The sequence below is a fragment of the Falco punctatus genome (genome assembly GCF_963210335.1).
Source record: "Falco punctatus genome assembly, chromosome: 1".
Classification (NCBI taxonomy): domain Eukaryota; kingdom Metazoa; phylum Chordata; class Aves; order Falconiformes; family Falconidae; genus Falco; species Falco punctatus.
In genome coordinates, this window is record NC_137580.1 from 95,627,796 (window position 1) to 95,640,076 (window position 12,281).

General features: G+C 46.2%; 2 protein-coding genes across 3 annotated transcripts in view; one reads left to right on the top strand and one right to left on the bottom strand.

The window, feature by feature from the left end:
• The window catches only part of LOC308056009 (calcium release-activated calcium channel protein 1), a 14,761-nt gene extending 3,692 nt beyond the window's left edge, over positions 1–11,069 (bottom strand). Inside the window, exon 1 of the mRNA XM_080370765.1 lies at positions 10,781–11,069. Within this exon, the coding sequence (XP_080226891.1) occupies positions 10,781–10,894 (114 nt within the window). The 5' untranslated portion in view covers positions 10,895–11,069. The remainder of the gene's footprint in view (positions 1–10,780) is intronic.
• A 107-nt stretch (positions 11,070–11,176) lies between these two features.
• Positions 11,177–12,281, top strand: part of KDM2B (lysine demethylase 2B) — a 125,943-nt gene continuing 124,838 nt past the window's right edge. Inside the window, exons 1-2 of one of the 2 annotated variants that reach the window (XM_080369810.1) lie at positions 11,177–11,216; positions 11,717–11,786. In XM_080369810.1, coding sequence (XP_080225936.1) covers positions 11,772–11,786 — 15 coding nt within the window. In that variant the 5' untranslated portion in view covers positions 11,177–11,216; positions 11,717–11,771. Of the gene's footprint in view, positions 11,217–11,288; positions 11,787–12,281 lie in introns of those variants that run through there. The other variant, XM_080369811.1, reaches the window with a different exon arrangement.

Consider the following 12,281-nt stretch of genomic DNA (forward strand, 5'->3'; position numbering starts at 1 on the left):
TTATAAATTTTGCTGGGTATTAGGAAATGTTGTGTGTCCCATACATATGTAGAATTAATATTGTATCACATCTTTTGAAGCATCTGTAACATGAAAGCCTGCAAAGGCATCGGACTGCCCATCACAATCTTGGTAGCCCTTTCTCCTTGGATATCTGTTTTGATATCCAAGTTTTGAAGAGCAGGAGTCTTTCATTAGAAAGATCACCTTTCCATGGGGCTCTCAGCTATATCCTTTCACACAAAATAAGTATTTAAACAGACTCTAGAACACAGATTCAAAACATGAAAGTCTCCACAAGGTCCATGGCAGCCAAACAGGCCCGTTAGAGGCCGAGGAAAGGCAAACAGTCTCCCAGAAAAGGTACCAGTGAGTGCTCCCAGACATCACCAACTACTAACTCTGGAAGCTATGTCTAGCCTCACCTTTGGGTAAGCCGTGCCATCTCATGAAGCTGCTCCACCAGCGTATGCAGCCATGCCCTTCATAAACTTACATCTCCTTGTATGCCTGCGCTCAAGGAGCAGAAATTAGCATTAAATAACAGCCCTAGGAAACTCATAAACCCAGCTCAAATAGTTTTGATAAAGAAAATGAACTAGAATGCCTTTTAACAGTTTTTAAAACTGTCAAGGTGGTTTCGTGCATGTCCAATTGATGAGTGACATTAATCCCAACAGCTCTCTTGAAAAATAATCTTTCCTAATGAACTGCCTTTCAGACAAAGCACAGTTCCAAAGAGGGAATAACACAACGCTGTCTCTATGTTCAGTGCTCCTTCTGAAAGGATCTAATTTAAAAAATGTTTACAATGCAGAGGGGGAAAAAAAATAATCTTAACAGCAATCTGAAATACAAACACATCCACAGCATATAAGGAAGATGCAGAGGCTGCCATTCAGCACAGACTGATCCACACCAGCCCCTTCTGCATCTTGGCTGCTCACTCTTGATCCTTCCTTGAAATGACTCCACCTGCTAGCCTAGCGAAAGCTAACCTGGTTAAGTGGTGTTCTTCCACTAGGCTTAACGAGCTGAGCTGTTTCTGCAATGCCTCTGACGAACAACAAAGCTGGCACAGGCCCACGGAACAGAGGAGGAAGCTGATGTAGCAGGAACTCAGGCTCTCGGTCCCACTAAGCTATGAGCCTGGCTCTTCTGTAACACACCAGTTTGCTCTCAAAAAAGATGACTAAAACAGTTCATACAACACAGTGCCTGAAACAAATCGCCTTTTTTGAGTCCCAGCGATACAGGTTTAGCCCATGACCACATGCCACTATGAATGGTTTAGACAGCATTGCCCCACAGCACACATTTCACCTCAGTTCTCATCAGGCTGATAGGAAAAATATTTCATGAAGTGTGGGTAGTATGGATGCAGGAAGACATAGAAACTAGGACCCAAAGACAGCTGCAAAACCAGTAAGACCATTCAAACCTCGCTATTTTGCAAGAGCTGAGCCAAGCTACACTTAGTCCGGGATCCCATCTTCTTATGCTCCCAGAACCAGCAAGTTCCAGGACACCAGAACTCTTAACTGCTAAAACATAAACTATATGAAAGCCAACCAAGGGTTCTGCTCAGACATGTTTCAGCAGGCATTCAAGGACATTTGCCAATATTTTAATTCCTTTATTGAAAGCTTTTATCATCATAAGCCTAACCACCCAGCCAACTAGCAGTTTCCAAGTGTTACAAGAAACTCAACAAGAAATTATATTAATGCATATGCAATTCTTGCTCAAAGATTTTAAAATACTATTTCTCAACCCTGGGAAACTTCACATTTGAGAGGATAAACATTCAGGCGTCAGGTCTCTCTTCTGCAGGATTGCTTCTTAAGTCCCAATGTACTCATGGGATGTTGGGCTTCCTGTGTTTTTCATAGAAAAATTGCAATTCTTCACCACCAAGGATTCATTTTATACTTCTCAAAACCACCCAGCACGGTAAGGTATTTTTAATCCTTCCTTGTACTTATTATGTTAACATAACCATGACACTAAAGAGCTTCACAAGATGAAGTTTATTTTAAGAACTGATATATTTAATTCACCAAATACTGAAGACATTTTATACTTCTATTACATGAAGACATTGATTAATGATGATATCAAGCATCTGATTCTGAACTTCAGTCAGATTCTCATAATTCCAGCATACCAACTGTCCTGGAGCTACTGTTCTCTTCCCATTTCAATAGATCATCAAGAAGAAATCTTTTCTTCCTCTTCTCAGCCTAGGCTGAGCTCAAAAATGCTAAATAATTACATTTAATCTAAATGTGCCCATTTCTGATTTGGCTATAATTATATACACGATCAAAACAAAAATCTTGCAAGAAACCAGTGTAATTTAAGCAGCATTCAGATACTCGGATAGGTCTATGCCTAGATAGCATCACAGGGACAACTATTAAAAGGAAACATCCAGACCAGAAATCCCAAGTTTTCCTTAGTTAAAAAGACTTAATTTTAATATTGCTGGGTGTTTCCCTACAGGAGTGACCCCAGGAGTACCTACAACCATTATACACTGACGAGACAGCTTAAACCTGAGTTTGAGCTACACAAGCTTCAGTTTGTATGGCTGACAAATACATTAACACAGACCTGCTCTGCACAGGAAACTTGTTGTGTAGGTGGGCCCCAAATCATCTCTCAGAAGAGGGTTCTGAAATCCAGCAAGACTGTAATTGTTATTTAAGGCTTGCCACAATTTACCCCATAAGCAGGAAGGGCGTAACTTCCTTCAGATCAAATCATCCCATGCAATTACTTACTGTAATTCCAAGTGTACTCTCTCTATAGGGATAATTATGGGTAGCATCAACATCACCTGAAAGGTAGCTTAAGTACTAGTTTTCTAACATGTGCCAGATAAGATGGCAGCCGAGTTACACCAATTACTCCCAGCTTGGGATGCTAACAAGGTGTAAATAAGGCAGAAGCAGGGTATCAACCATCCTAACCTTGAAGCCTTGGATACACCTTCCCACAGCTGAAAGCTGCAGGAGGGAGGCCACGTACTGTAAGGCACCAAGGAGGACAAGCTCCCAACGGAGACTCCTAGAAGAGAGCAGGGCATCCCGCAAGGAGGTGCCCACCTGGACCAGTTTCCGCACCTTCTCCCAACTCAGTCCCTCCCACAGTAGTTTTCTTGCCAGCACCGCTCCAGTGCTAACCACCAAGGGAGCCTGGTATCAGGAATGACACTTGAAGTTGTTCAGGTCATACCTGGCCATCCTGCCAGTAAGCAACATGACCTCTTCTCTGTGACTGGAATCAAAAGGAAGACTACTAGCATCAACTGCTGGGCCAGGAAAGACCCTACACCAAAATTAATAACAGAAATGCTAAAAGGGAGAAATCTGCCTGCTTTAAGGGAAAGCATCACAATTTTCCTGCTTGGGAGACTACAGCAGCTGGAAAAATACTTCCTATTAGTTATGCACATAAGGAACAAAACACGTAAGAGTTTCTCATGGGTTCACAGAGAGGACAGGAATAATGACGCTGAAGCTAACAAGCTGGACAGAGACACTAGTAAGCAAAGTGTGCTAAGTTGCAGTTGCAACTCACACTGGTGCTCAAAACCTTCTCTTTCCTGCCCATTCAGTATCAATAGATGCTTCAGAACTCACTTCAAATGGAGACTTTTGGGGAGGCTGTAGGATGCAGAATGCCTGAAGGATTTAAAAGTCTGCTCAAGTTGGTGGAAGTTTCCAGGGGGGCACAGCAAAGCCTCCTTGTGTTCATGCCTCACAAAAATAACTCCAGCTTGACCCACAAGTGAAAAATCAGTTAATGTTTTCTGTCTCCTCAAACTGCCAAAGCAGCTAATTTGGGAACCCTTTCACTGTAAACTAGCAGAGAAACTGCCAACTCTTTTCAATTGCAAGCCTCTGTTCTTTACTTCCTGGGCCAAGCTTGAGCCAGACACCTCAAAAAGCTCCATTTTTCATTGTGAGACCCTGTGCCTGTTTTCAAACACTGACGCAAAGCATCAGACGTTCTTCTCTCCTTTGCTCACGCTGCGATTTCAAAACGTACAGATCACAACTGCTCTTGCAAGGGAACACTTGCAAAAACAGGGCCCCGGTGAGGTCATCTGATACGATCCAAATCCATACAAAGCCTCAACTCATAGGTACATGTTGATGTTCTGTGCAAGAGGATTATTTTCCTGTAGCCTCTGTTCGGTTTCTATGCTAGTTCAGAAGACCCTTAGGGCAATATTCAATACAACATGTTTCAGCACCTTCTCCTTCACCACCTTCAAAGCTCCTTTGAACACTCGCCACGTGATTTTTACTGTGCAGCTACCATACTGCAAGCATCCTGCCGTGCTGCACAACCACAGAATAAGGCAGGTTGGAGGACACCTCAAGAGGTCACCTGGTTTAATCCCTGGCTCAGAGAAGAGCTAACAAACTTCAGACCATCCTGCAGATAGGACTGACAGATTTACTACAGCTCTTGACAAAGCCACAGATCTGAAATACAGCTTCTTCACAAAATTAAAAGGACTCATGACATTAGGATACAGGACTGGAGTTCTCATAAGCCTAACAAAGGTGGGCATTCAGATGTTTTCAAAAGATAACAGAATTTGGGCACACAACCATGTTAAAGCTTCTGATAGCCCTGGACTTCAGAGTCATGGCAGCCTAAACACTACAATATCGCAAGAAATGTAACAATTTGTCCTCTAGAAGGATCTGCGTTTAAAGTTCAACATCCTGCAATAAGTTCATGTCACTTACTTGTTTATAACGCTTCCGTGTCTTACTAGAACAGAGCTTCTGCTTTTAAATGAAAATAAAAATCCTGCATACTCTGAAGGTTTCTATCCATAAGAACACTTACACAGCACCTCTGACAAATACTGACTCCACCACTTTGCAAGAAGCGAGCTGTGATACGCTAATAAAACAATTTTCACCAGCAACAACAATATAAAGAACCAGTCACACACACAGCTGCAAATGAAGCTCATATTGCAACTGAAATTGCAGGATAAGCAACTCTCCTGGTTTGTCACTTGTTCATTTTTACCACAGCAGCAGGACAGAATTTAACAACTTGCTTCAAATGTTAGTGTTACTTCTCAGTTTTACAAGCTACTAGACAGTATGTTGGGTTTACTTACATTGGTTTTAAATCCAGCATAATGCAAGCTTCAAATTCAATTCCTGTTTTAAGATAGGGGTTTCTGAAATAAGAAGTACCCAGGGAAAATATAATATGACAGACAACAATCAGAAGAAAAATGAAAGGAAGAACTGTAGTAAAAACCGCCCATGCAGCAGGTCATGTTGACACTCAAGACTTTCAACACAGGAAAAAACATAACTGCTCTTTGCCAGCACGCGTAATAGCAACAGCAGCAAACCGAGCATCTCGGAGCTTTCCAACTTAATCAGCTTCAACCCCAGACAGAGCCACAGCCAATTCCAACTCCTTGCTGCTGATCATAGTTCTGAAGAACACATGTGGCCAGTTCTCCACAAGATGCCCAATGTTCTGTAACCAGAGGCTTCCCCCGGGGCAGGATGGCTGTAGATTGGTCTCCCGCACCCCACAGATGCTGTCTGACAGCCTAAAGCTCCAGTCGCAAGTGCCCTCCTGTCTTTTGTATCTGACAGATTCAGACAAGAATCACAGAGCAAGACACCAACCTTATTAGAAGTTACTAGGTTTAAATATAGACTACCTCATAATGACCTATTTAATGGAATACCTTGAGAAAGGCTGGCTCTCGGGATGATCACATTCTTACTATGTATACCACTCATGCAGTTAGCTGCCTCACAGAAGCAAAATCCCTTCGGAAAGGACAATTGTGAGCTTCAACTATCAGTTTTACTGAAGACACCAACCCCTTCTTAATGAACACAAATCTAGAATGATCTGTATACCCTTACAAGACTGTTCTCACTTCCCCTTCCCTGGCCACAGCTACCATTCCCAAACAGGAATGATTAGGAGGACGTGACAAGTTTTATACAGTCTAGCATGTCAGGAATGGCTTAGAAGAAAGCTGTGTTGATCAAACATCACTGTTTCATTTTGTAAGATCCATCCACGCAGTGAGAGGAAGATGTGAATCTCACCTGGAGAAACGTATCAGTGGTACAACACCTTCGCCTCGCTGGACCAACACACACCAAGGTAAAATAGCACACGGTGACCACTGAAATATTTCCATCAACATCTATCTGCAAAAATATTTTCTTACCTTCACTTGTTGCAGCTAGGACTAGCCTAGACGACATCTAGCTATCCACAGTTACACGTGCAAGGGACTCATCGTAGCACATGCTGCACTTAGGAAAAAAACCCCATGCACATAGATCTGGTTTCTCGAAGTCTTGAGGCTCACATCAGTATTTCAGTAACAAATCCCATCTTCTACCCCACTGCCTGCCTCTGGGTGGGACCACAGAGGGAAGGCAGGGATGAGATGGGTGTCATGACATCACGGGAAATTAGTACTCCTCCGGTTGTCTCCTCTGCTCCAGAGCCGGGTGGTCAGTCTCTGTTTTTCCTGACTGTACTATTCCCTCCCAGAGACAGAGGCGCAGAGCCAGGCTCTCACAGTGTCTGCACCATTCACTGAGTTATAAACAACTCATAAGGACTCTGTATGAGCCACAGTCAGCCACCAGCAATTAAAAAAGAGAAGTCAAAATAATCATCATTACAGCTTTTATACAGAAGAGAAAGTAAGCATCATTTATCTGTTAGTCTGGAATCTCGAGACTGTGGATTAATCTATGTTGCAGAATGGTCAAACATGTTAGTATTTGCTAAAGCCAACACTGGAATACAAATACATGAGTTAATTTTGGTTTGCTAGTCAGTGTAAAAAGACAATACCCATGTAATCAGAGTAAACGCATCTTAAGAAGGTGGTATTGCTACACAGCACTATTTACAGTAAATACGTTCAGTAAGTACAAGGTCAGATTAGATGGCACAGCAGGGAGGAGAAACGGCATCTCAGAATCACCCTTACAGCCTCCGAACTACAGCAGCCACTGACAGCTGCTGTAAAACAGAGAATGCTTAAAATTACAAGCCCCAAGTAGTCACGCTGCCTTGCTTGTCTATAACCTTGGGACAGGGATGTTCAAAGCAGCAATAAAAATGCTGCTTTCACAACTGGAACAGAAGAAACCTTTTATACAGGGGAAGATTCTTCAGAGAACAGCTCCAAGCATGAAGTGCAACAGCGATATAAAGGTGAGTGGCAGCAGCCACCACAACCCTGGGTCTGCAATGCTTTCCTGCAGGTTACAGAATGCTGCTGTTCACATGTTATTCTACCAGCAATCCAGTTAAATACAGCTAAACCCAACCTCTATAATAGAGATCCTTTTTAGTATTTGGAACCGCAGAGTAAGCTTTCCTAGACAAGGACCATGCTGTTCTTGAGTATCTGTACAGCACTGACTGCAGTGGGGCCCGAGTCCTACCTACTTCAACTGTTATTATGGAAATCAGTTATATAAATATTTATCAGTGCAGTCACTCTTCTACAAAATGACTGAAGCTGTCTTCAGAAGACCACACTAGCTATATTTCAAAGGCAAGAGTTGACAATTCTTTGACAATATTCAGGATCTGAAGTGTCTATGTTGCCATGTAGACAACAGTCTAGCCAGCCTGAATCATTAGAGGCATTTAAATGAAACAGCATCCTCCAAATCCTAAATGTAACAAAGCCAACCATAGTGTGTAATTTAGATCACATCGTTTAGGCTCAGGTATTTTGACACAGCTGTTAATTGGTGGAGGAAGACAATGTTTGAATTTTCCAGTTTTATGACTATTAGGATCTAACAACCTTCCTATCATTTATGAGTCTGGTATCGTGACGTTGTCATACTGCTGCATGATGCATCCCTGGTGACAAAATGATGCTAACAAGTCAGCTTAGTTGCTCAAACAAAAATAATCTGCCAGCAGCCTGTCCGCGCTGGAGCTCTTGATATTGCTACTGTAGGTGTGTGGAGCTACTGCTTGCAATATTGAATAAAATCTGCAAAACACATTTCCAGCATTCAGATAAATCAGATTAAGAAATAAAAACAAAGCCAGGACTGGAGAGGGGAAAAAAAAAAATCATACATTAGTATGTGGGATCTACAACACAGAAGTGAGAAATACTCGGTGCCTCCAGCAGCACATGGAGGGAATCCTCCATTCTTTCATGGACTACACCTACCCTACAATCTACAATTTAACGATTTGGGGGATCGATATTACTTGCTGGCCCCATAATCTGGAAAAGCATACGAAGTGCAAGATTATAAACTTCATAGATTTGCTCTGACATATGGCACTGGATGATAGCATCCATGGAAACCTGCACAAAGTAAACGCTCAGGTTCACTCATGGGAGCTTTGCTCTACCACAGGTTTGCAATTGCCAGACCCTGCAACCGCTTCTGAAGCTAACACACAGCAGCAAACTGTGATGTGTAACTCTAGAACAAAACTAATTGTACACCAGGTTTTTAATCTATCTTGTCTGTGGAAGTGTAACACTTCTGCTTTTGAAACCTGATGGAGCATTTGGGCAATCTCTTGACTTCAGTATGCATCATGTAAGGGGGCACACAACCAACCTTGAAGGAAAAACTTAGCTTGTACTAGAGGATGCAAGTACTGTTTAATTAAAGAGCAAGGATCAATGGGGCTGGCATGGAAAGAGCACATTCCATCCTGACAATTCCCATAAATCTGCTGGTTGGTCCAGGATATGTCATTTAGGCTCTTTCTTCCTTGTGTCTATAGGGAAAACAGAAGAACAATGAGGCTTAATTGCTGCTGTAAGCTTTAGATCCAAGGCTAGATTATACTTTAGTAAAGAAGCTGAATTTATAAAACAATGCATAGGCATGACAGCAGAAAGATGGCCCTGCTTTTCAAGGCAGAAGGACAATTTTAAAAGATAAGCAAAGTTACTACAAAGAAAGCTAAAAATACTTGAAAGTTAAGTCAGCTCTTCTGAAAATAGATGAAGTCTCAGCTAGAGGATTATCTGTCATAGCAAAACCAACAGGCTACAAGTTTTATCTCCTGCATGATCTTGTTAAAGGAAGAAAAAAAGTTGAATTTTCTTAGAAGGGCAACTTCCCAAAAATTAAAATGCTCACACGTAACGTTCCTGGCAACTAGAGATTCTGTTAATTCTAGAACAAAGTCGCTTTTTCCTGAGATACCCTAAACAACATAAATCCAAAAGCAGCGGTTTCCAACTGCAGAGCACTGACACCTCGAACTCTTCTATAGAACTAGAAAGAAGGAGAAGCCACCTCACCTCACACACTCCCGAGATTTTGAGAATCCACATAGCACGTACTGAGAGAAAAGCCAAATTTAATAGATTAAGTACGACTTTTAAGTAATATTTTTATTAAAGGCGATGCAACCTCTCTTGGATTAAAATATTTACAAACTGATCAGCTACAGGGTTTGTTCCCCATGTCAAAGCCTGACTCAAGAAACCGCTGGGACATGGGAGAACAGGCGGACGAGGAAAACGCAGCAGCAGGAGCAGCAGGAGCAGTTCCCCAAGGAGAACAACTCACACAGAGCGCTACCACAGCCGCCTGTCAGTCACACCAGGAGCAGTCCCCACCACCCCTGAGGAGCTGCCGTCTGTTTTTAGCCATCGAAGGAGGCCGGTGACATTTATTTGACCGTCAGGAGGCTGCTACACACCCGCCGTTCATTTCTCAAACAGCATCCTCCCATTCGAATAATGGCTCTTGAGGAGAATGTAACCCGGGGTGAAAATACCGTGCTAAGAGCGGGGCAAAAATCCAAATAAAGTCAGTCAGGGCTGTACCACTGGGTGTTCACAGCCCCGGAGCGCTGTCAGCGCAGGTCAGTAGAGGAGCTGAAGCAGAGTTAGCGGCTCGGTGCGCCGCAGGACCGGCATCCGACCGAGCCTACACGGGACTGAATTTCAATCTACACGGAGCTCCGAGACAATTCGGATCAGCTCCGAGGCCATCCGGATCACCCGGAGACGATTCGGATCACCTGACGACGTTTCTTTATCAAACCCGAAGACAAAAAACGCACCAACAAAAAAAACCCCAAAAACAAACAACACACCCCCCCCCCCCGTTTCTAAAACACGCGCAAAACTCCAAACGAAGCAGCACCCGAGATTTCCTCATGAGGTTCGAAGACTTGCCGCTGCAAGCGACGGCCGACCGGCGGACGCGATGAGCCGCAGGGCCACCGGCGACTTTGATCAGCCGTTTTTCTTAATTTATCTAAAAATGATCCCGGTGCAACACCTGCCGTTGCGCGCCTCTGCACGACGTGCGCGGCGGCGGTGCGGGCAGAGCGGGAGCGCACAGCGCCGCGACCCCCCCGGGGCCGCCCGCCCGCAGCCCCCCCGGTGACAGAGCGCCCCCGGCCCCCGCCGAGCCCCCCCGCCGGTACCGGTGGCACCGCGGCAGGTCCAACGCGCGGCACGCCAGCTCCGCGCAGGGGAGCTACCGGCGGGGCCCACCGGGGAAGCCCCAGCCCGCCCCGCCGCCCTGGGGAAGCGCCGCCAGGGCCCACCCCGCTTCTCACCGCCCCGGGGGGCCACCGCCGCCGTCCGCGCCTGTGTCCCCCCCCGCCCCGCCGCGGCAACACCGGCCCAAGGGGTGGCAGCCCCGGTCGGAGAAAAGAGAAGCGGCAGCCCCGCTCCCCACAGGCCGCCCGCCAGGGCCCCCCGCCCGCCGGGGGAAGGCCGGCCGCTCACCATGGCGAAGCCGGAGAGCAGCGCGGAGGTGCGGCTGGAGGCTTTCAGCTTGGCGCGGCTCAGGTAGAGCTTCCGCCAGGACAGCGCCTGCATCGAGTGCTCGTTCAGGCTCATGGGCTCGGGGCGGCGGGCGGCAGCGCGGCGAGAGGCACGGGGCGGCGGCGGCTCCTTCCGGCGCAGAGCGAGGGCACCAGCTGCGCTAACACCCCATGGCGCCCGGCCGCGGCTGCTGCCGGTGCTGGGGCCGCGCCTGCCGCCGCGCCGCCGCGAGCCTGCGCGCCGCCGCCCGCCAGGCCCCGCCCCCCCACCGCCCCATTGGGCGCCCCGTCTAGGCCCCGCCCCCTGCCCGCGCAGCTGCGGCCGCTTCCCGGCAGCCCTCGGGGGAGCCTGAGGCGGGAGGCGCGCGGAGGGGGGCGGCCGCCTCGCTGCCGCTGAGGTGAGCGGCAAGGCCCAGCCGGAGCCGGGGCGGCGGGGCGGGTGAGGCGCCGAGGGAGGGGCTGGAGCGGCGCTGACAGGAACGTGTCGTCCCTCAGGCAGTTCGTGCGCCTCCGTCCGGCGGCGGGACACAAGGGGATGGGGGTCCTAGCTCCCTCACCGCCTCTCCCTCCTTCAGCCTCCCCTCCTGGACAGCTTAAAACACTTCACCTGCAGCTTAAGATCCTGTGGATATAAGAATAAATTTTGCTGGTCTGAGCACCCACCCTCGCTTCCCGCTCAAGTGGCTGCACCTAGTTGCTGATCACGTAGGCCAGGTTTCAGAACCATTTTGTAGGCCTAGAGCTCCTGCTAAACTCGCTTTTTATCAGCAAGCACTTGATCTCAAGTTGATCAAGCAGAACCTTTCAACACATACATACGCCAGTGTAGAAATTTTATTTTTTTTTATTGACCACGCTCATGCAAACCCTTCAAACCATAATTTTCTGTGTTTTACAGAGGGAAAAAGGCGTAGATCACAACTCCGTAGCAAATACATGGCACAGTTACGAAGATGATGTCTGAAAAGGTGAGACGAGACAGTGCTTGTGCCACGTCAGACTTGTGGGTCTGGAGAATTAAGGGACGTGTAAGAAATAAACCTGTCGCCGTCGATTTCTAGTAAGAAAAATGCAGTTTTAACAATAGAAATAATACTGGACAAGGATACTTGGTACTATTTACAGGCAGGGGGGTGGTCACATACCAGCTGAATCGCTGCAATGCTCGCTCCATTAGAAATCAAAAGCACTGGTGATTTTCTACTGCATTGAAATTGCCCACCCTATTTGCAAGTCAGAAAAATGGGGCACATTGTCTTTAATGTTTTTGCTTTGTTCCTCCCTTCACACCTTCCTCTGATTTGCAAGGTCGTTCATTTACTTATGCACAGCAAAGGTAATGACCATCTGCACCAACACAGGTCGCTTAACGCTCTCCATTTACATGGCATTCTTTTTAAAAAAAGACTTAGTTAAAGCATCCAAGAAAAAAATCTTAACGATTTCAAGTCTTCAGAGGCATT